The 22126-nt window shown below is 37.4% G+C and overlaps 1 protein-coding gene across 1 annotated transcript; it reads right to left on the bottom strand.

Moving 5' to 3' along the window:
- Positions 1-2393: 2393 nt before the first annotated feature.
- AASDH (aminoadipate-semialdehyde dehydrogenase) lies at positions 2394-21693 on the bottom strand. Its single transcript, XM_009874724.1, has 14 exons — positions 21464-21693; positions 19393-19513; positions 18359-18696; positions 17469-17661; positions 14936-15177; positions 12268-12374; positions 11670-11842; positions 10969-11161; positions 10370-10488; positions 8211-9048; positions 6172-6335; positions 5463-5588; positions 3987-4118; positions 2394-2792 (listed from the first exon to the last, which is right to left on the bottom strand). The coding sequence occupies exons 1-14, from the start codon at positions 21691-21693 to the stop codon at positions 2394-2396; spliced, it is 3375 nt and encodes a 1124-aa protein (XP_009873026.1).
- Between the last annotated feature and the right edge of the window lie 433 nt (positions 21694-22126).

The raw sequence follows: 22126 nt of genomic DNA, 5'->3' as shown, positions 1-22126 counted from the left end.
AAACACAATGGGCGGGTTAGATCGAGTGGATGGGCAGCAGCAAGATGGGTTTTCTTGGCTCTCTTAAGCCATTAGCTTTGCTCAATTTCTATTTAAAACTGGAATCTCTAAAGTAACTTTTTACCCTTAATATAAGTATTTAAAATATCTTATACAGAGGTGAGGCAATGCTGCTCTCAAATGCTTGGGAAACAATAGTTGACACCTTCAAAGTCAAATCTCTGCAAGCTTATCTGAAGAAAGACTTGGGCCAAGAATTGGTCTTTTTCTCTGCTAGCACCATGAATTAGTGCATCTTAAGTTAAATTTACACTTTTTCTCAGTTTATAAGCCTGCAGTACGTATTTGTAATTACAAGAACTAAACTGCCCAAAATCCATCTGTATGATTATTTCTTGGGAGGAGAAGCCAGAGAGAAATATAGAGAAACTGAAGTAAATCAGAATTAGAGAATTAAAGATATTGGTATTCAGAAAAGCATAGCAAAACTAGGTGCTATTGTGCATGACATAAAGATGCAATTTTCCAATACATTTATAGCACATAGAATAGAGCTTTCATTAAGGATGGTCTCAATATAAAGCTTCAAAGCAGAGTTTTTTCAACCATAAAGGTATCTAGTGTAATAATGGAAACTGTATTATGTACAGTACGTGATGGAAACATTTCTAAAGTGTACATGTTCAATGGTGACATTTCATGTTAAATTAACAAAAATTTGCACTAAATACCAATGAAGTGAAGTGTTACTTTGCTTTAGCTTTGTTGCAGCCATTTCTACTAAAGTGTTGGAAATCTGTAAAAATAAAACCAAAACATTACTACCGAGTTTAAAACAGCAAAAATGTTTTAAGAACTGAACAAACCACTATGTAGTATATTGTCTCAATTTTTTGTAACTTATACACACAAAGTACCATTTCTTCTGACAAGGTTATATATGATTAACCTCTATGTTCATATAGTAATGTATAAAAACTATAAGATGTATAATTGTGGGGTATTTGTTGTGTACTTTTTTAATTTTTCAAATGTTTTAAAGTGCAATTGTTTATTATACTAATGTCATTTTAATTCTTATTAAACTATAACCCAGTCAAAATTATCTAATCAATGATGCACGTGTTCTGTGTCTCCTTTTGCTAATCGTGTAGTTCAGGATTGCTTTATAAATAGGACTTTTTACAGCACTACAATTGTCTTGCCTATGCATTTCTTCTAACCATAAAACAGAGGAACCAGATGTGATGAAGCAACATAGCCAGTGCAGCTTCTATTTTACTTTTTAATTCAAGATGTTAGGCTCATCACAGAGAGATAATAGTTTCTACTATAGTTCTTTCAGAAGACTCATCAGGAAGATGCTCTCATTTAAGCGTACTTTTGTCCCTGCAAATACTGCAAATACTTTGCCTTACTAAGACCTCAGGTAATTCCTTCTAAGATGTCAGACAACCAACACTGATTTACGTAACACTTTATTAATAGTTCTCTGTAAAAACACTGTAAAGACCATTCATTCAAATGTCTTAAAAAATTAGTTGACACTGGTTGATTTGAGCAGTGCTCACTTCATCTTGGAACTCATACTGTACCTGTCATTGAAATCTAATAAATACACACATGTAAGTACATTCTCCAATTTGGAATACAAGAAGTAACACCTACTGACTTCAACGGAGTATATGCTTGAATGAACTGAAGCCAAGGAGGGCCTAAGCTCCCAAAAGATGAACTATTCAGTTTTTGTATAAACTATAGTAAACAGGTCACTACCACAGGTACACGCAATGCAGGCTATGTCTTCAGAAACCAAGTTAAAAGTTAGATTCAAAAAAGGGCTTGGGTTACCTTGCCACAGCAGAGAGACCTTGTCACACTAGACAAGCACCAATTTGATGCATAGAAGAGCCAGGCACAGGCTAGGAAGGAACCTCAGGGCACAGACTTAGGCTGGACTCAGAGAGAGGAACACATTTCCCCCTTAAGGCAGACAAGCGTGTTATTCCAGACTGCAGAATATGGCACCTTACCACAGCGTCTCCCAATCCTGCAAGTGTTTGAAGCCAAACTCCTGACTTTGATTTTTCTTATGACACAGGTCAAAGCAAACCATTCAAATCCAAACCACCTGAAACATGGTCTTTCATGGACTGGAGGTGGGAAATGAGAGAGTGACAGTGAAACTTCTAGCTGAGTGCTAAGCAGCCATCCTCCTTCAATCAGTACAAGTCAGCAAACATCACTTACTCTGGACTCTGCCTGGTGCAAAACACTACCCAAGAAGTCTGCCAAGAGCACCTCCTGCCTAAAAACCAGGCAGAGAGGCAGACAGCACCTCTGAGTTCTTAATTTACAAACATAAACAACAAAAAAAGAAGCAGCCCAACATGTTAGCTGTCCTTTTTTGCTGTTATATACAAATCTAGGCAATAAACATAATCATTTCTACAGCCAACAACAAGCTTTGTTCCCCATACTACAGGAGAAGAGAAAACCTCTCCTGGAAGCTTAACTACCGCTTCTGCTGCTCCACTCTTGGCATTCAGGATCCACACTTTGCCATCTGTAGACGCTGCTGCCAGAAGAATTTTGTTCTTTAAGTGCTCACTTTGGAAAACAAATGGTGTTCCATATACACTTGAAGTGGCTTCAAATTTCCACAGTAAATTACCCTCCATGTTACAACAGTAGATAAAGCAATCATGGGAGCCAAAAAATACTTCTTGCTTAGTTAAACTTGAGATGCATGGAGATGAAAACACTGGTCCCTTGGTGGAAAACTGCCAAACCTACAGAAAGAACATAAACACCCATTATCAAAAGTTGTGCATGTTATCAGTTTGACAGCAACTGTAATTTTTTAATAGATGAGTTGTTGACAGGAAAGCATTTTATTTCAAGATGAGATACTAGATTTCAGTGAGGCCTGGTAAATACTTGTTAAATTACAAGTTAAGTTTTACACACAGAGTAAGTGATAACAGACTTACAAAATAGATTTGCAAGAGTTACTGCCTTCTGTGAGGCCCACATAAAGATGGCCAACTTGGGAAAAGAATAGTCTTTCTTTGCCAAAAAGGCAAATATTCCTTTTGTAATACAGATTTCCTCTGCTCATGCTAATGATGTGCAGATCTCTCCTCAAGAGAGTATTAGTTCTGCAACGCTGCTGCAAGCAGACAGCAGGGTATGGGCTAATGCATTTTATAATCAGAAAAGTCTTAGGAATTGCCATGTATACTGCATCTGAGGCAAACAAACAAAACAGTGACAGTTGTTTTAACACCAGATACAAACCAGATTCATCTCTGAGGAACCAAAAAAAATATTTAATTGAATGTGAAGGCTGACACATATTTTGCCGGATGATTTAGAACACAGAATCATAGAATGGCCTAGGCTGGAAGGGACCTTAGAGATCATCTAGTCCAACCTCCCTGTTATGGGCAGGGACGACACCTCTCGACTAGACCTGGCAACGCATAGGGACCGAGCGGGAATCGAACCCGCGACCTCGGTGTTGGTCCTTGTTGCCAGCACCGCTGCTCAAACCACTGAGCTAACCGTCCCCATTTATCCATTTAACATTTATCATTTAACCATTTTACCATTTAACAAAAAATGCCAAGAAACCTTTTTTTCTCAAGAGCCACCATTTCCCAGAAGAGATGGCTTTAAAAATATTTGACAAACACAAAAACCAAAACCATGCTGTTGTTGACCATTTACATTGGTTGTAAAATCTGAACTAGAAATTCTGTCAGTGTATCAAGCAACTTGAGAGTTTGTCACTTTGCCATGAACTGCATTGACTACACTAGGCAAATAGTTTTTCTATTTTCTTCTCTCTGTAACAACAGACACTTTTATTTGGTTCACAAAACCATATATGTTAACCATTAAGGCTCAGAAAAGAGTATTAATAAAGCATTTTATTGAGGGTTTTGTGATGAACACAAAAAAAAATCCACCACCACTTTTACCTTTTCTCCAGAATGAGAGTAACAGTATAAGTTTCCATCCACACACCCAACACAGACGTACTTCTCATTGCAGTGAGGAGAGGAGAAGAGTGGTTTTCCCAGGAAGCTTTTCCAAATCTTGCTGCCCGTCACCTGTAAATGGCAGCATGGAATATCGGATGCTTAACACAACTGTAAGAAGATGCACAAAACAACCCCTCCTTCGCAGCTTGACTCAATCCTGAAGAACTGGGGGCTGGGGGAAGGGAGGAGAAGGGAAAAAAAAGTGGGCTTTTCCTATCCAGAATGCATACCAGAAGCAAAACTATTCTTCAAATCTTATTCCAACAAAATGCTTACTGTTTTTCATGGGATACTCTGTACCTCTGTTTCACCCTTTTCTTTCTCCTTCTAAGCAAATTAATAATGAAAATATTGTAGTAGTAGTAGCTTTAATAAATGACAGATTAATTTTTTATTCCATTCTCAGCTTCTCAGTATGTGACAAGGACCAATACAGGAGAGAATATCTTGAAAACAAGTCATATTGATTATGTCATAAGCTATAAATACTGTAGGAAATGCTGCAACCCACAGTCTGTGATTGTCACAATAAACTCCTAATGTAGCCTGCATGTTCCTATTTTTATAACTAATCTCTTGGAGTTACAGCTGGGTTTCTCAACTACTCAGGACTGCAAAAAAAAAACCCAAACAACAAACAACCTACCTGTTTTTAATTAACCACAGCCTGCTAGAGCTGCAAAACCATACCCTGGTTTTCTAACACTAGGTTGGGTGTTGCTGAGGGAATTTGTACTGGTTGGGAGGTAAACATGGTTTGGATTGATGCTCTGTGTTGCATGAGTACAAAAACATGAACAGCTGCTCCAAGTGACTGCTCCTTTTATCAGGCAGGACCAGCTGTAAGCCAACAACGCCTCAGAAAACCATGAAATTGCTCCACATCTATCAAGAATGCCATTTCCCCAGTGCAGAGAACAGAAAAGCAGTCCAAGATTAAGGGGGACAGCTCGTTAAAAGATTATGGGGAGGGCAACAGTACGAGGAATGAAGGGGCTTCTTTCTCTATTCTCTTCTGATTTCACTAAGTACTGTGGGGTTTTTTTCTAATCCTACTTGCAAAGGGAGGGATGGGAAAAAAAAAATCCACAGACATACTCTCACTCACTAGTTTAACTGATAAGGTAGTATATGTAAATGAGAAGGCACAGATCCCAACTTTGGCCTACAGACAGCATATAAATTCCAGCAAGTCACTTCAGTCCTCTTTACAATCAGAGAGCTCTCCAAAATACAGGAATTATTATGATAACCTTGTGTATAATAATAAGGCCCTCGAGTGAAAAATATCTTCTGGTAACATATGATCATGTAGCTCCTTTCATCAGAAAAGCAATCTTAATTCTGGAAATGCATTTTGGTTTCATTTAAATTTGAGATTGGGATCAAAGGCAAGTAAGCAAAGGTACATACTGGGTTTATAGCCAATAACAGTCCTCCTAGTGTAGCAACATAAAGATGATGCGGAGAAGAACTTAGACAGGGAGATGAAAATACAGCTCCACCTTCACAATGTAACTTCCATACACATGCCTTTTTCTGTAAGCAAAAGACAAAAATACATTTTTTTTCAACTAGAGTTAAAGCTCATCAGTTTTAGAAAGATCTTTAAATGTCAAAGCTTATCAAACACTGTATTTACTCAACAAATACTAGTTAAGAAGTGAAGATATGTACACGCTATTATAGCAACACATATATTGTTGGCTACTTTTTCTTCCCGTAAATAAAAGAAATACAGCTAATGAAGAGGCAGTACCTGTCCCTCTTATTTTCCATCATCCTTCATCTACTCTTTGAGAATGTAAGACTCTCTATCCACCATTAAGCCATAGTTTTATTTCTAGCTAGACACCCTATACTAAAACACTCAGAGATAATTTAATAACTAAGAAACTTAAGATCTGGTTTCAACTCGGACTAGCAGCACAAGAACCACAGCTGAGAACACCACTAAAACTATTTACTACGACCCCACTTCAAGCAGGTCTAACTATTTCAAAAGTGTATTTCTGGGCTCCTGAGAATACTACCACCAGGGAAGTTTTATCTGGTGTACTACAAAGAGGGTCTAAGTCGGATAATTAGTCTTCTATGCATAAAAGTTTGTCAGTGTTCTTACATAAATATCCAAAGTGTACACATGTTGGTCATGTGATCCTATGTAGACTAGTCCACTGGAAGGATCTACAACTGCAGAACTTTTCACAGTGTCTTCTGTGATGAAAGTCCAGTGTATTTCTCCATCACTGCTTTGAAGCACATACACTAAGCCATCATAACAACCTGTGTGGAATAAAACAACAGGAAAAAAAGAATAATTATTACTTGTATTTATGGAATAATTTATGCTGCTAGCTGCCTCACTGCTGGAAAGAAATAAGGTGACTCACAAGGTAGTTTCAAAACATTTTCCAATCTTCCTTTAGCTCAAAGTCTTTGCTGATAGGTCATACATTCAAAGGTGATTGTTCTGCCTGTTCTTCCCAGGTTGCATTTAGAATAGATTTATTTCACTGTCTTTCTACCATATTTTGCAGTAATAGTATTAGAAGACATGGAGAGTTGCTGAAAAGGGAGACTAAGAGTGTTTTTAATTATGTCCCTAATTTTCCTTTCTGAAAACAAAGATGCTGAAAGAATAAAGTCTCCATGATTTCTAATGAGAACTTAGTTCTAGAAACTCCTTCAGTTTTAATGAAACATTCAGTTTTGTTATCAGAGTAAACAGCAATCAAAACGCTAGCAGAAAGGTAGTGACAGTAGCTTTGCATAAAAACCCTCCCCACTTGGACATCTATGCTAACCAATGATACATATTAGCTAAAAAGATAACACTAAGATGAATAATGGCAACTCCGTTGACAATGGCTATGACAAAAATAGAAAAGTATCCAAACACTCTTCAAAATAAGAGTCAAAAAGAAATAAACTCTCAGAAAAATAATCGGAGGCACCACGTACTAATTTCTATCTCTATCAATTTTTAAAGACATTTTCAGACTGTATAAGCTTTCCATAATTTTTTTTTTTTAAAAATCACTAAAAAGACACCTGTCGTGGGTTAGGGCTGGGCCAGCCACTAACACGGACAGACACTGGCCCCCCCCAGCCACTAACACGGACAGACACTCTCTAACCCCCTCTTCCCCCCCCAAATGGGAAGGAAAAGGGAATGAGGCAGAGAGACTTTCTGGTTAGAGAAGGAAAAAAAAAAACTAGAACAGCTTTAATGAAACAATAATAGAAATAATAGTGAAATGATAAAAGTAAAGAACTAAATACAATTATAGATAGTAGCCCGATATCAAAAGTGACTCCCTCCCCCAACAGCAATCCCCACTGGTGCTGCAGAGTAGGAGGCACTGGGGAAGCCCCAGGCTCAGTGGCTGCGGGAGCTGGATTCAGGAACTCAGGATCCGGATCAAAAGCAGGAGATCAGATGGAGTCCTCCCTGGACACCGGCCATTGCAGAAAAGGGCAAAGAAGAAAAGGGCCAAAACTCTTGTGATCACTCAATTTATACTGAATATGACATATAGGGAATGGAATACTCTCGTTGGTCACCTGTCCTGTCTATCACCCCCCAGAGGTGCAACCTTTTACTTCCTTGTGACCCCCCTTTACTACCCGGCACCCCCAGCGTGGCACACAAGAGCCAGCAGTGGCCTTGGGCACTGCACGAATAAGCAAGAGCCTTTCCGCGTTCCAGTCCCAGGCCGTAACCGTAGACATCAGGTGTTATCACTGCCAGTAGCACACACTGTCTGCAAAAACATGCTGCTAATTTCAGAAAGTGCAGCCTTTTAGAAGAGACTAAACTGAAAAGTAAAAATCACTTAATAGGACTGGGTTTTAGCTAAACCCAGGACAACACCGTATGCATTGATTACCTCTTACTAAGGCCTCATTAATAAATTGGCATATAATAAACCACAAGTGTATATGTTAGATAAGCTCCATCACTGGTTATCATGAAACGTAAATTACTTCTTCCTTCTGTTTCTATCTTACAATAAATTAGTTCTAAAGCAGACACGGAAGTTTATGGATAAGTGTAGATGGAAGACATTCACAGGTAAGAAATAAGGTTCTCTGTCATTCATCTTGTAGTTAGTAGAAAAAAATAACGTAAAATAAAGGCTAAAACAAAAGACGTACCAACAACAATGAAATTTCCACACTTAGATATGCAGGCAGAAGATTCAATACGATCTCCAAGGTTCTTCTCCCATTTTACTTCTCCCAAATCTAGATCAATTGCCTGCATTGCATGAGAGTGAGAGCCGATGTATACAGATGCAGATACTTCTTTTTTAGACACTATTATAACCAGTGGTGATGCATCCACACATTTTCTTGTATTTGCTTTCCATCTTACGCGTAACGCCAACTCTACCGTCATTACATGACTACATTCTGCACAGATTTGCTGCACAGAGCCAGAGTTGGGGTTTTTTGCCTTGTCAGTAACTGTTAAAAGTCCATTCTCCACTTCATACCCTTGCGTATGACTTTTAATGATACCTGGAGTCACTAAATGCAGAAATGACGGCTGCTGTAGCAGTTCCACTCCCACCTGTACTGAGTTACTGGGTTGCAAAAAAGACTTGGTGAAATTCATAGAAAGAAAATTATTTCCTCTGCTTAGCGCAATAAATGAGATTAACCCCGAAGCAACCTCAAGATTTCTTCCAGATTTCAGTTTAATGTGTTTTCCATGGAATTCCTCTCCACTGTTCCCGCTTAATTTTCTTTTCACAACACTGTCATAATTCATTATTTGGTCTTCATTTGGAAATGCGTTTTTAAGAATATGTCTATAAACCTCTTCAATCGAGCGGCTGAGAATAACTTCAAGGAGCCCAGGCACAGCTTTGCCTACTAGCATCTCAATTTCATCATGAAATCGTAGAGCCTTTAAGGAGTCTCCACCACTGTATAGAAATACTGCATCTTTAGAAATTCCAGTGGAATCACCTAGGAGACCCAGGACAGACTAGAGAAAAGAAGAAGGAAAGAGGTTAACGGCCCATGAATGTTACACCACGTCACACATATAAAGACTCAATTTGGGCAAAATTCACCTGAACACCCAGAAGTCCTGCTAAAAATCAACAGCTGAGGAAACTCAATACTCCGCAAAAAACAACATGAAACATCTTAGTGCCAATAGAGGCAGTGATGGAACAAGAGCTGGGGAAGAGTGTGGAAAAAGGGAGATACTAGTTCTGTACTATAAAATGTTTTGCTCAATTCTAATTCTGCAGTCTAAGGATTTAAAGCAAATTGCAATGTATTTTTGCTGGCCATTTTCAATCTCAATACCATTTATCAATGACAAATTCACTGACAAACCATTGATGCCTTTTCATAAAATTGGTTTAAGAGCTTTATTTTATTAATAAAGCTTATATAAACTGCTATCTTCTGAATTATTAAATAACCTACTTACCTATCTAATTTTGAAGCTATAACTCTTTCAATTCATGAAGGGTTTTGGGGTTTGCATTTTTACTACAATAAACAGCATTTACTATGTCTCCTGTCACTGCCCTCCCTCCTTGTTAAGTCTAGGTGTGACATCCAAAACCTCCAGTTTTAGAAGCCACCTTGTGATGTCATAATGGGTCTGGGGCACATCCCATCCTTTTAGGTTATCATTTCTATAGCTACCACCACAGTAAAGAGCAGCACAGGCAAATTTTGTTACTAATTCTGCTATATTTACTTAAGTCCTAACTACAGTAAATTCCACTTTCAGGTGAAATCTGGAAGTCTACCTTTGAAAAAGAAAGAATACAGTTTGGCATCACATTTCAATACCTTGAAAAACAAGCCTTTAGCACAGAAATTTAGAAACAATACAAACAGACAGTCAGTCCAAGAGACAACTACGCAACTGTGCCATCTATTTAAATAAAAACTCTTGAATTCATAATTATCTTGAGAAATAAGAAACTCTACTAACACAGTAGCTATTTTGTATAAAGTTTCCATGTCCCAGTTCTTTGTTTCCCTCAGGGACACCTTCTTCTTTGGCATGTGAAGCAGTATTCAAAAAGCTACTGACAGGGTACATCCTTCCAATGCTAATTGCTTATACCTCATAGCCTGAAGTTTTATCTGGTAGAGAAATACAAATGACTCCCCCCCTGCAGAGTGACTATATTTAACTGAACAGAAAGAACTCTACTGCTTGAATCTATAGGCAGCTAGAACGTTCTGGTTGCATTAGTCATACTTCTTAAAACTGTTTAATTCCTGACAAATGTATAATGATCCACTTGCAAAGATAAAAAGGCAGCTCAAAATACTACCTTCCATAAATACTGCAATGTTTCCCACAATTCCTCTGCGCCACTCAGTTTACTGTCACGCCTTCTGGAGTCTAGATGGTTCTGGTAAATCTTGTTCAGTTCAGATATATCAACTTTGCCTTTGTAGAAAATAAAGTATGATTTTTTTCATTGCTCTTTTAGCATTTACACTTCCAAAACTTGCTCTGTCCAAATAGCCACGTTATTCTTGTAAACACTTCCTTATTCACACTCAACGGCACCTGTATTTTTCTTTACCCAGTCAATCAACTACACAAAATCCTGTGAAGTTTTTGAAAATTTACCCTAGCCTCCCACATAATCCCACCTTTAAGGCCTTATCTTTCTCCAGGAGTCAGGGTTCTGTTCAGACTGCAACAGAAACGACTGAGAAATATGCAGTATTAAAACTAAATTGATTTTACTCTTGAACAAAACATTATCAAGAAAACATAATACGTTGTCATGACTGCCTACTAGGAGTTAGTTATCTAATCTGTGTAATCAGGTACTGGATTTTGGTCAATCAAAAAAAAAATAAAAAAAAGGAATAGAGACTGTTAAAATAAATGACAAGGGTGCTTAATAGTTTCATTTACCGTGTGACGTTAAAGGCAAAGCTTTAATCAGTACAAGGTCATCAGGGACTGCATAAACTGGTAAATGTTTCTGGAGCTCTTTAAGCATTTCTCTCTCTTCTAAATCATCTTTGGGTGCGACAAACAGAATAAGTTTTTTCTGCTGATACCAGGTCACTGCACAAGCTTCTACCTGACAAAGATCTTCAGCAGCCTATAATCAAAAATATTAATTTTGCTTTGAAATGCAGTTCATCAATAAAGGGAGTAAAAACCACAGCTAACAAAGTAGACATTTAAAATTCGTCTTTGCCTCACATTCCTACAGAAGATCCTATGAAATACCTTCTCTGGTAGCTGAAGTTTCTACTTCTTCACATAAAAATGAACTCAGTGACATACACATTATTTGCTTAAATGCGATGAATGAGATACAATTCATGAGTCTGACATTCGATCTTGTAGAACAATCACTACACAAGCACTGCAGTTACAGTTCTCAATCCTGCTGGAAGAAACCATACAATAAACCAGCATAAACTCAGAGCAAAACTCCCTCCTAAATTACGTGACTAGATTTTTGAGAATACATCCTCCCAATTTCTTTTAGACTCCTGAAAGTCATATGAAAATGAATAAATACCCATTTCTGATGATAATGATGTGTTCCTTATCCCTCCTCTTTTATACCCGCATACTTTACTCGTGAGATGTTATATTACCTGCTGCAAACACTCAATATTAAAACGTTTGCCATGACGTTTAATCTGATTGTCTTTCCGGCCCAAGAAGAACAACTCTGCATTCTGCACTCTTACAAAATCCCCTGTTTCTCTCATTGTGCCCAGGGGTACAGTCATTTCATCATCCAGAAAGCAGATTCGTTCTTCACCACCTACACAAGGAAAGATTGTGGTCATATACATTAAATGGCTAATTGTAAATGAAAATTATAAGGAGAGTTTATCAAATTATCCTAAACTCTAACAAGCATCATAAGAAGTACTAAAATATTATTATCAATGTCTAAACTTCTGCAATGTACAAACTAGGCAATGCAGTTTGTTAACTTAACACACTGAAATTACTTCAATGATGTCAAAATGTAAGTGGGAAAAACAGTCAATATCATGAAAGCACAGTCTGCAGATGGTAATTTCCTGTTCATCATTTCAACAATCTAAAATACCATCAGAAAGTTCCCAGCTAAAATGGAACTTAAAATGCTATATTAATCCATACAAGTAAAATAATCAAGGTATTATTAAAACTCAATCATTTAAGAAAAGTATCTTAGAAGAATAAGAAGTATAAAATAACCTATAAATATTTGTCCCTCGCCTTCTAGAACTGCAGCACTGTTGGTATCTCTGACCTCAACTTTTGTTCCAAGTAGCGGTGATCCCAAAGGTATAGGAAAATCAGCTCTAAATATATTAAAGAGAGAAACAGTGAAAAACTTTCCCCTCTGAACAAAACAGCTGTTCCAGAAGTGAGTTAGCACACATCCTATCAAGTCAACCAATTTAAACATGTTACTGCTTTCTAATTCATCATTTCTCTGTCCTACTCACTTTGAGCTTTTATTCTATTTTAATACTGGTGTTGTGGCAACAAGTACAGTTGCAAAAGTACAGAAAAGAATGAAATAAAAGAATCTGTAATTTCAATGTAACGTTACTATTACAGACAACTTCTGTCAAGCTGCAGATAAACTCCTTCCTTTCCTTTCATTCTCCAACCTCTTCAAGCACTTGCAGAACCTCACTTATTGAATATTGACATTATTTCTGAGTGGGAGTAGAGAATGATATATTTTCTTCAGTAAAGCAAAATTTAAAAAGCAAAGTAACTTCAAATAACTTTGGTAATATATGGAGCTAGGCATGGGTTCCAGTTCAATTTCATCAAAAAGTCTCATATTGTAACCTAACGGTTCTTGTTCAATTCCTGTCATTCAGGCTGTTGAAACGTCTCCTTTTCTCTGATCAATGAATTATCTCGTTAACCAAAAAGCAGACAAATTTTGCAAAATTTCCTCTAGTCAGCTTCAAAATAACATTAGTTAACAGGCAGCTATGAGAAAGCGTCCCAGATATTCAATGTGTCTGCCCTGTACCATGGGAAAGTCCCAACAAAAAGACAAAACAAAAAAGGAGTAGAATTTAACATCACCAAACAAAACCTCAAAATTCAAAAAAATACCACAGAACAGCAAAAAAAAAAGACAAACACCACCTCATTTGGCTTTTATCATTAAGAGACTTGGGATTAGACATTTAATTTTGCCCAACTTAGCTAAAATCCAGAGGGATGCAGACTGTTAAGGCACTAACTAGTGCTGATTTATTTTCGTTTTCCAGTCTTCTCTAGAAACTCTGTTGTTTTCATCATTCAGCTAGCAAAAATAAAAGGCCACCGTACTCCAGCTCTCCTACCGATACTAAGAAACAAAGAAGACAAAACGGTCTGTCCTGTTTTAGTTGAATCTGGGGCTGCTTACTGCAAAGGAACCCTAATTCTCTTTGCAATGAGGCTTTAGAGGGAACATGCTCCGAGGTAAAGGGTAGGGGACAATGGTGAGAGACTGTAAGAACTCCTATCATTCTTGCTGCACATCTGTTAGGACTGAAGAAAAACACGTGATCTCTGGAGCACAGAAACTCTGAGCAGAAAGAACAGTTTCACTGTGGAGCACTTAAATGTTTCAACTCTGAGAAACCAGAACGAAAATGATTTTTGCATGAGAACTGAATAGCACTTTATGACCTTCCACCATTTTCAGTCTTTGAGCGTTTAAGTATCAGGTTAATATATGGCATCATTTGTCTAGAACATCCCACTTTACAGGACACATCCAACTCAAGTTGCAAGTATAATTATCATGCCACGGAATAATCACACATTTCAGAGAACAAATGAAACACGGAGCTAACTGAAAGTACTTTTCACAACCTTGACACTCCTGCAACTCTCTTTATAAAATACATTGAACAACAACAAAAGTTGAAAACTGAGTGAAAAATAGCAGAGTGCTAAAGGATGAAAAGAAAGTACTTCTGGAATCCCAAGTAAAATCACTGTGAGACACCAGGTGAGACAGTGTGGACAAATTTCTGTCATCCGTACTAGTCAGGTAATATCAGTGGAAACATATGCTGAGTAGTATATTACCCAATATTAGAAAAAAAAACCCCAAACAGTAACTAGTATCCACTCAATCAATTTTTTGGTGTTTTAAAAGCTGTAGACAAAAGGACAGTAGCAGTAAGAAACATGCATATATCTACTTTTACATTAGAAACAAATCTTCAAGCATTTTTGCTTAATATAAGTAAATCTCAGAAGCAATATATTCATAACTTAGCTCTGTCGACTTCAGAATATCTTTGTTTTGAGGCTATGATTAAGAGTTACAGAATCTCATCTCTTTACTGTCACCGACAGCTGTGCTGGCTTCTCTTTGAACTTGCAAGGTCTTACTGAAAAAGCCTCACGATGAGCAAGAGTATGGCTAACTGAAGTTCCTAGGAAACTGGGCGGGAGCCACGTGCCCGCAGAAGTGCTTTGCAGGTTCCGTACTGCCCCGTAGTCAGAGACAGCATCCCCCGGGCTGGGCTGGTTCAGCGTGGTCCAGGTTCAGCATGTGGAATCACAGGCTGGGATGAGGAAGAGGTCTAGATACAGAGACGACTAAAACAGAGGCCATCACAGAACATTATGTGAAACTTAAGAGGTCTAAAGTACACAGAATTTCAGACTGCAGTTCTGTCCTTCAAGAATCATTCATCAACAACTTTTACTTGAGGGGGTTGTATTAGAGCATGAGAAAATGGATTAGTCCATTCTACATAGAAACCAAATGTAACCTGGACCAGCATAAACACTCATGAGGATTTAATAGCCCTGGAAACAGGAAACCAAGGCTCTATTTCTAGTCATTTTCACCATTCACACACCAAACCATAAAACCAGTGAATTTTCCTACCTGAAATCAGCACTAAAAACCTCTTCAGGAATCTTGTAGCAAGTGGCCCAGCTGGACACTTCAGTAATACCATACAGATTAAAAATACTTGTTTTGTTCTCCTTGTGCTTCCAACTTTTCAAGAGACTCAGTACAGGAAACGTTTCACCACCAAGAGCTAAGACACGAAGTGAAGTATTTGCAGACAACACTGTTGATTTAATAATGTGAGCTCCAAACCTCCTGAGAAGTGTTGGTGTTGCCTGAATGGTAAAATTATTTTTGTAAAAAAAAAAAAAAAAGAGAAGGACACGTTACATTTTTTCCACTATGTGCGTCCAATTCTTCCTGCTTTATCCACTGCATAACTAGATTAGGGATGTACTTAACAATCACCTATGTATAGCAGACGGCATTGACCAGCAGACAACAGCATAGATCACGGTAGCATTTTCCAAGATTTTGTTTATGTCAAGCCTTTAAGCACCAATCTATGTTATTCTGCAGAGCTTCTTCTTCACTTAGATATGTTATGGGTTCCCTGTTGTGTCTCAGCTATTACCTGAAGTGTGTGAGCATTAGTTCTTATGTTAACTGCTTTGAAATTGAAAGCAACAAACACAGTAGTCTCTCGATGTAACTATTTGAGATATTTTCCCCCTTCATTCCAGCATGCTAAAGTATAACCTATACACCTGATTAACCTGCATATAAATCATTTAAAGACTTTCCCATAAAACTAAAAAATCCTAGGATGCCACATGCAGTCTTGTTCCTGATTTGTGTAAATTTAAGTCTACAAAGATCAGTTTTTCTGAAAGCTTTCACATAACACTCAAAAATGAGCACGGGAAAAAGAAAAAAACAAAACAAATGAAACACAGCTTCCTTAAATACAACTACATCTATAAAACTGTTCATGATATAGAGCCCTTTCACTGAAGGGAAAAATAGCAAATCATTTTAACAGACACATTTCACTCTCATTCTTACCTACTTTTTTTTCTAGTTAAAGGAATGGAAAATTAACGGGATTATTTCTTACCAGGTTATTTTCTTCTAGTAATTGATGAAGATGACTATGTTTTAACTGATCTTTTTACCTTCAGTGAATTATAGTGCAGAAGAGCAGAAAAAATTACTCCTCCTCTCCCTCATAATCACTTTTCAGATTTCTCAAGTTGCTCAAGCAAGTTAAGAGGGGAAGGTAGTGTCTTGCTATAATTTACAGAACACCATATAATTATTCATCATCAGTTAAGCTGTAAGAAGAACATTTTTGTGACTAATTCACTCTAGAAGCCCTTCCTTCACTGAGACAATGATCAAAAAAACCCCCAAACTTTTCTTAGAAAGACATCTCAAATACCTTCATTGACAAAATTCTGCCCTCCTCTAATGCTTAAAAAAATACGTTAAAAGTTTTAAAAACCATACTCCAAAAAATCTTGCTAATCATTTTTTATAAAAGCAAGAAAATCTATGCCATCGAAATTTATAGCAATCATAATAAATAAAAATACGAGCAGCAAATAAAGTTACAAAATATTTGTAACCAGTGGATTTTTTCTTCTGTGGAATCTTCCACAAACTACTCACTAATCCTGAAGTTACACCGTACAATCTCAACTACCACCATTCTTCCAAATGAACAGGAAAGATCAGCATTTTAATGAGTGCAAACAGTTCAGAATTACAACATTAATGACAAAGCAATGCTTAGTGGTTGATTTATCATGATTAACAGACTAATCAGACCATATTCATTTTGTTAAAAATTGGTTAAAAAGTGAGATCCATTTCTAGCAACTCTTTACCACACACACTGATTTAGATTTCTCTACTCAATTAATAGTTTTATGAAATAGCTCGTTACACTACAAGGCAAGGGCTGGGCTTATTCAGCCATGCTGGATGTTCATAACTTCAAGTAAATTTTCCAAAAGTAAAGTTTAAAACTGTTAAAATTGAGATCATATAAGAGATTATCTATGCCAAGGCATAGGGGGCACATGAAGCCTCATATGAACAGGTGGCGTGAAAACAGTAAGCATTGCTGTGGAATCAATTATTCTCCTGCTCTCGTTACTGTAAAATCACAACATTTTACCACCCACTGTAAATGGCACTGGTTTAGTTGCTGTACTTCTAGCACAGAGATTACCATTAAAACTTACAAGATGTTCATGAGGAAAGGCTCTAACATCAAGCCCATTAAAAAGTGCTAAAAGTGTCTGTAACAGGCTACTCCATTACCAGATTCTTTGGAATCTTAATTAACAGAATAATTTAATTAATTTTTAGGAATGAATGGTTTCATAAGATGAATGCCGGTTTTATTTTTAGCTCATTGTTTCCGTTCACAAATTGCTTGAGACTTCAATCAAATAGTAATTTTCTAAAGAGCTAACACTCCGCAGCAAAAAGGCCTACGCTTTCAAGGAAAAACACTCCTGCTCTATTATCACGAACGTCTAGAGTGATCAAAAAGTAGTACACGTCAGCAAAGGTGAGAAGCAAGACTCAGAAGATACTTATTGTAGGTGATGCCTACCTGCAGCACTGTCACCTGGTGACGGTGGAAGAGAGCAGCAGAGAGCTCCAGAGGCATCATTTTAATCGTGTTTGGTACAACAAGAATAGAGGCTCCACTTGTGAGAGCAACAAACAGTTCAACCACGGATGGGTCAAACGTTAGAGGAGAAGCCAGGAAGAGCACATCATCCTGCGTGACCTCAAATATGGACCTAAAATAAGAAAGCTAGGAATTACAAATCTGATGCAGGTTGTTAAAAAAGGTTTTCAACTGGAAGAGCAGCAGGAAAGAAATGCGCTTTTGCAAAGCTATGGTCTTAAGGACTGCTCTGAATATACAAGCACACACAGGCCAGACAATTTGAGGAACAGCTCCAACACCAAAACTGAAAATACTGACAAAACTGATGAGGTCCTTTATGAAGATATCTACCAGTGGGCTGAAGGGCATATTTCAACTAATGGATGCTCATTTAAAAAAAAAAAAAAAAAAAAAAAAGGATTTCTCTCACAGCTTTATTTAGAAAGTATTAAATGAAGCAGAAAGAAACCTAAGCAGCCTAAAAAGGAATTAGGGCTTAAAAAGTATAGAACACAGTAGCATAACTGTGAACAAATAATGAAATATTTCCTCCAGGCGCCAAAACAAAATACAGTACTTACAGCAACAGCATAGTATTTGTCAGGTAAAGCACTATTTAAATATTAAAAGTAACAGTTACGGAAACAAGATTTGATATGATACTATTTAGAAACAAAAGAAACAAACACAAATTTGAAAAGGCAGGGAAGGAGGAAGTGGTGAAGCAGCTTTAGCAAAAAAACAATCTACATTCCTCTTCATATTAAGAGTCCCTAAACATCAAATTTGTAAAAGCATTTAAAAGGAAAACTGGAAACCACACTTACTTAAGATGGTGAATATTTGGCACTATACATTTATGAGGCACTCTGACTATTTTGGGGACCCCTGTAGTCCCTGATGTATGCAAGACGTACGCTAAAGAGTCTTTCTGGCCAACATCCATGTGTCTTTGTTCTGATGTTTTCACTTCGGTTTGATTTGGGCAAACAGTATGTCCTGGCTGTGAGTTACCCGGAGCTTTGAAAGGTTCATATTTACTTTTCCCATTGTCTATTTGTGAATTTAAATCAGTGCTGCTTGAGTTCATTTGGAAAAGTGTTAAGCCAATATGTTCTATTGCGGCAGTACTGTGGTAAAAACCAGCGTGGGACATCTGGAATTTCTGTAAGAGAAAATAAACAATTTAAACAACAGAACCCAGGACACAGTGTTATTGTTCTACCATATGCAATGAAATATGAAACAGTGTCTCATACAAATAGGCTGTGACTTTTCATGCTGCTACTTTTGAAGGACACACATTAGACAGTTTAAAGCTCATATATTTTTACATATTAAATATGAGTGAACTTTATAAACAGGAAGTAAACTATTCTCTGAGCAAATAATAAAAAGAAGGGAAAATATATAAAAGAATTCTACAGAAGACAAAAAACTCTGAACTGTAACTAGATGGTACAACCTTGTCTATTCCCTTTGCAGTGAGTGAGGGTGCAAGACTTGAGAAACGGAAATCAAAGAATTAAATGCAGGAGGATTTTTTCGACTATTGCAAAGATTTCCAATTCTCAACCTTGAGATATAGAGAAACAAGCCTGGAAAAGCCTTCCAGCACTAGTGCCCAACAAGCTTGCCTAGACAATACTGTAACAGGAAAGTAGGCAAATAGTTTGAAGAGGAGGAAAAACACTTTGTACTTCTAATTTTGCAGATGTTCTTTTCCGAATAACAAAGACAACCTCTTGATAAAAAGAAACAAAACAATCCCATCCAAGCTTATTAAACCAGAATGCAATCTGAATAGCTACACATTTCTAAATTGCCTATTAATGCTTCCTGTAGAAGCCTGAACACTTACATTTATTTTGTCATTCTCAACAAGAACATACTGAAGATTGCTTTTCGTCATAAAGTAAGTGGATAACATTGGCGGTGCATCTGGATCAACAGGAGAATAGGCAGCTGGAACTTGAAGGATTCTAACAAGACACAAGTGTTTTAAATTTATTTGAAAAGAAAAACCTCTGAAATTTGCTAACATTTCTGTTACACTTTTATAGTTCCCAGAACTCGAAAATGTAGTTGTAACATGACTCTTAAAGATTCTGTCAGAAAAAAAGTAGGAAGAATAATCAGGTGTTGGCTTTTGGTATTTTACAGCAAGGAAAAAGATTAAAGCTAGATAAAAACATTCACAATTATTTCTGCCAAGCAAGTTGGTGATGACAAAGGTATCACTGACATCAACAGCACCACATTTAAGAAGCTCTTCCTATTGACTAGGAACTGAAACATAAGCTTTTCATTTATACATATACAAAATGCATAAACAAAAATAAAAAACCCCAAAAGTCTGCAAACTGAAAAAGTTTATTTTTCTCACTAGTCTAAAAAATCCAGTGTAAGAAAATCTGAGCATATACTGGAATTTCATCGCTAATAATGCAGCAGAGGAACACGAAGTACCGTTCTGCTCTCACTCACTGTACGGCACACTGTAGTGCTTCCTCAGCAGTTGCTCACTACAATCTCCCCCTCTAGCGGTTCCATTTGATAAAAGTCAAAAACTTGAATTTATTAACGCCACTAAAAAAAGCAACAAAACCACAAACGGTTCCCATAAATGTTCACATTACTTCTGAGTCTGGGTTTCTATGTACAGTTGTATTCCCTCTTCGTGCAAGTGATTTATCACTGCAGTAATGACAAGATCCAGAATTAAATTAGGGAACAGCAGCACTCTGCATACTCAAAATAGCCACTGGTATTGATAAGCACCTAAGCCTGAAGCATATATAGTGCTTAACTACTCAGCAACGATAGCTGTAATGCCCTGGTAGTTCCCAGACTAAATAAACTGTGTTGCTGCTCAGTTTATAGGGACAGAAGATAAACTCGGTTGGAAGGGACCTTGGGATGCCCTGTCCAACCTCCTGCTCAAGCAGGACCAGCCATGACACCAGCGCAGGATGTTCAGGACTTTATCAACTCCGGTTCAGAAAACCTCCTGGGATGGTCCCTGCACAAAATCTCTGGACAACCTGCTCCACTGCTGGACTGGGTGAAAAGCACTTCCTGGTCAAAGAAAAAGTTCATCAGTGCTTCTGGGAGATTTACAATTACAGCACTCGCTCACTCACTTCACTGAAATCTTTATGATCAGCTGTGAGACATATTCTTGCACTATTATGTATTTGAAGTGCAGTGTGACAAAAGGAAAATACTGACACAGGTCATTCTCCTAAGTAGCACAACTGCTGCTGTATACATCAGCTGGAGAAAGTAACCTTGCAATGTCGAGATTTTACATTACATCATAAACGCCATAGGTATAAAAGATACACATCTAAAGGATACAAACATTAAAACTCATCAGCAGGGTTTTGGGGTTTTTTTTAACCTGCTGAATTAAAGAGTGTTGAGATTACAAACATTTCAATTTTGTAGCCAGTAATGTCTCTTTGGCACTACATTGCTCATTACTTTTTTTTCTACGCTATTTGTAATGGAACTTCAACTGTACACTCATTTAGGTTAAAGCATGAAATTTGTTTTCCATGCATTTTGTTTTTATTGCTAGCAAGACAAGAATACATTAAAAACACCTACATAGTCCTTTTTGTATAGATACATTTATTGTTAAATCATCTGCATTCTTCAACAAGCAAAGATATTAGTCATTTTTTTATATAAATACACTTATCTCTTTTTTAAAAAGCGTAGTTACATACACTTTAGATCAACGAATGTAAGGTTCAAAAAAAAACTTTAGCAGTAGCTTTTCAGAAGGTCATAATACTGTCCTCTTTTTTCTTGAAGAATGCAAGACTCCGTTACTCTGGTATTACTGCAATTTTGTTATTAAAAATATAAACAAACTACAAATGTGTTAAAAAAATAACACAGATTGCAAGCTTTCAAATGATTACCCCAAGATCCAGGAGGGTAAGTTTATTCCCGGATAGCAGTAAAGGCCTATTTCACATTTTCTTTGTTGATCACAGTGCTTTTGAAGAAAAGCTGTTAACTCCATGGCAAGGTTAACCATCGTCGTGTACGTGTAGAAAGATGGAGTTTTGCCGTTGCACTCATCAAACCAAATGGCTTTTCTGTCAGAGTGCAGGGCAGCTGCCTGATTCACCAGTTGCTGAAGAGTCATCTCAGCTGCATATCTTCGATCCTCCTGAAAGACCAAGACTGCATTGTCACCTCCTAACCTTTAATACTTTAGTCAAATTACATAAGCACACGAAACACTACTAAGAAGGTAAAAAAGATCCTTAGCAGAAAACGCACAGCTCCACCACACCTCCTACCGCAGAAGCGCAAAGCTTACTGCTTTTACTGGGGCCATGTGCCTGGCCCCAGGACACAGTAACTCACTGACTTCATCGCACAGAGGTCGTTTGTTCCTCATCATTACACCTTTATTTTTAAAGCTGGGCACAACTGACTTAGCACCTGAATTACCACAACTTAATAACTTTAAGAGAATTGTGAAACACGAATCCTTCCTTCCAGAGCAGAAAGCACAAGGCGCCGGCTGCCGAGGCTTTCAAGGTGCTACTCCCGCTGGCGCACGGCCCTACACT

This window comes from Apaloderma vittatum, unplaced genomic scaffold (assembly GCF_000703405.1).
Source record: "Apaloderma vittatum isolate BGI_N311 unplaced genomic scaffold, ASM70340v1 scaffold11418, whole genome shotgun sequence".
Lineage (NCBI taxonomy): Eukaryota > Metazoa > Chordata > Aves > Trogoniformes > Trogonidae > Apaloderma > Apaloderma vittatum.
The sequence above is the reverse complement of the archived record's forward strand: the minus strand, read 5'-3'. Positions and strand labels throughout refer to the sequence as shown.

Coding starts and splice junctions, on each gene's coding strand:
- AASDH (XM_009874724.1), bottom strand. CDS start 21,693: ATGACTCTTCAGCAACTGGTGAATCAGGCAGCTGCCCTGCACTCTGAC. Junction 17,662..18,358: donor CCAAATATTCACCATCTTAA/GTAAGTGTGGTT, acceptor TTCTTATTTTAG/GTCCATATTTGAGGTCACGC. Junction 2,793..3,986: donor ACTCTCATTCTGGAGAAAAG/GTAAAAGTGGTG, acceptor TTCTTTCTGTAG/GTTTGGCAGTTTTCCACCAA.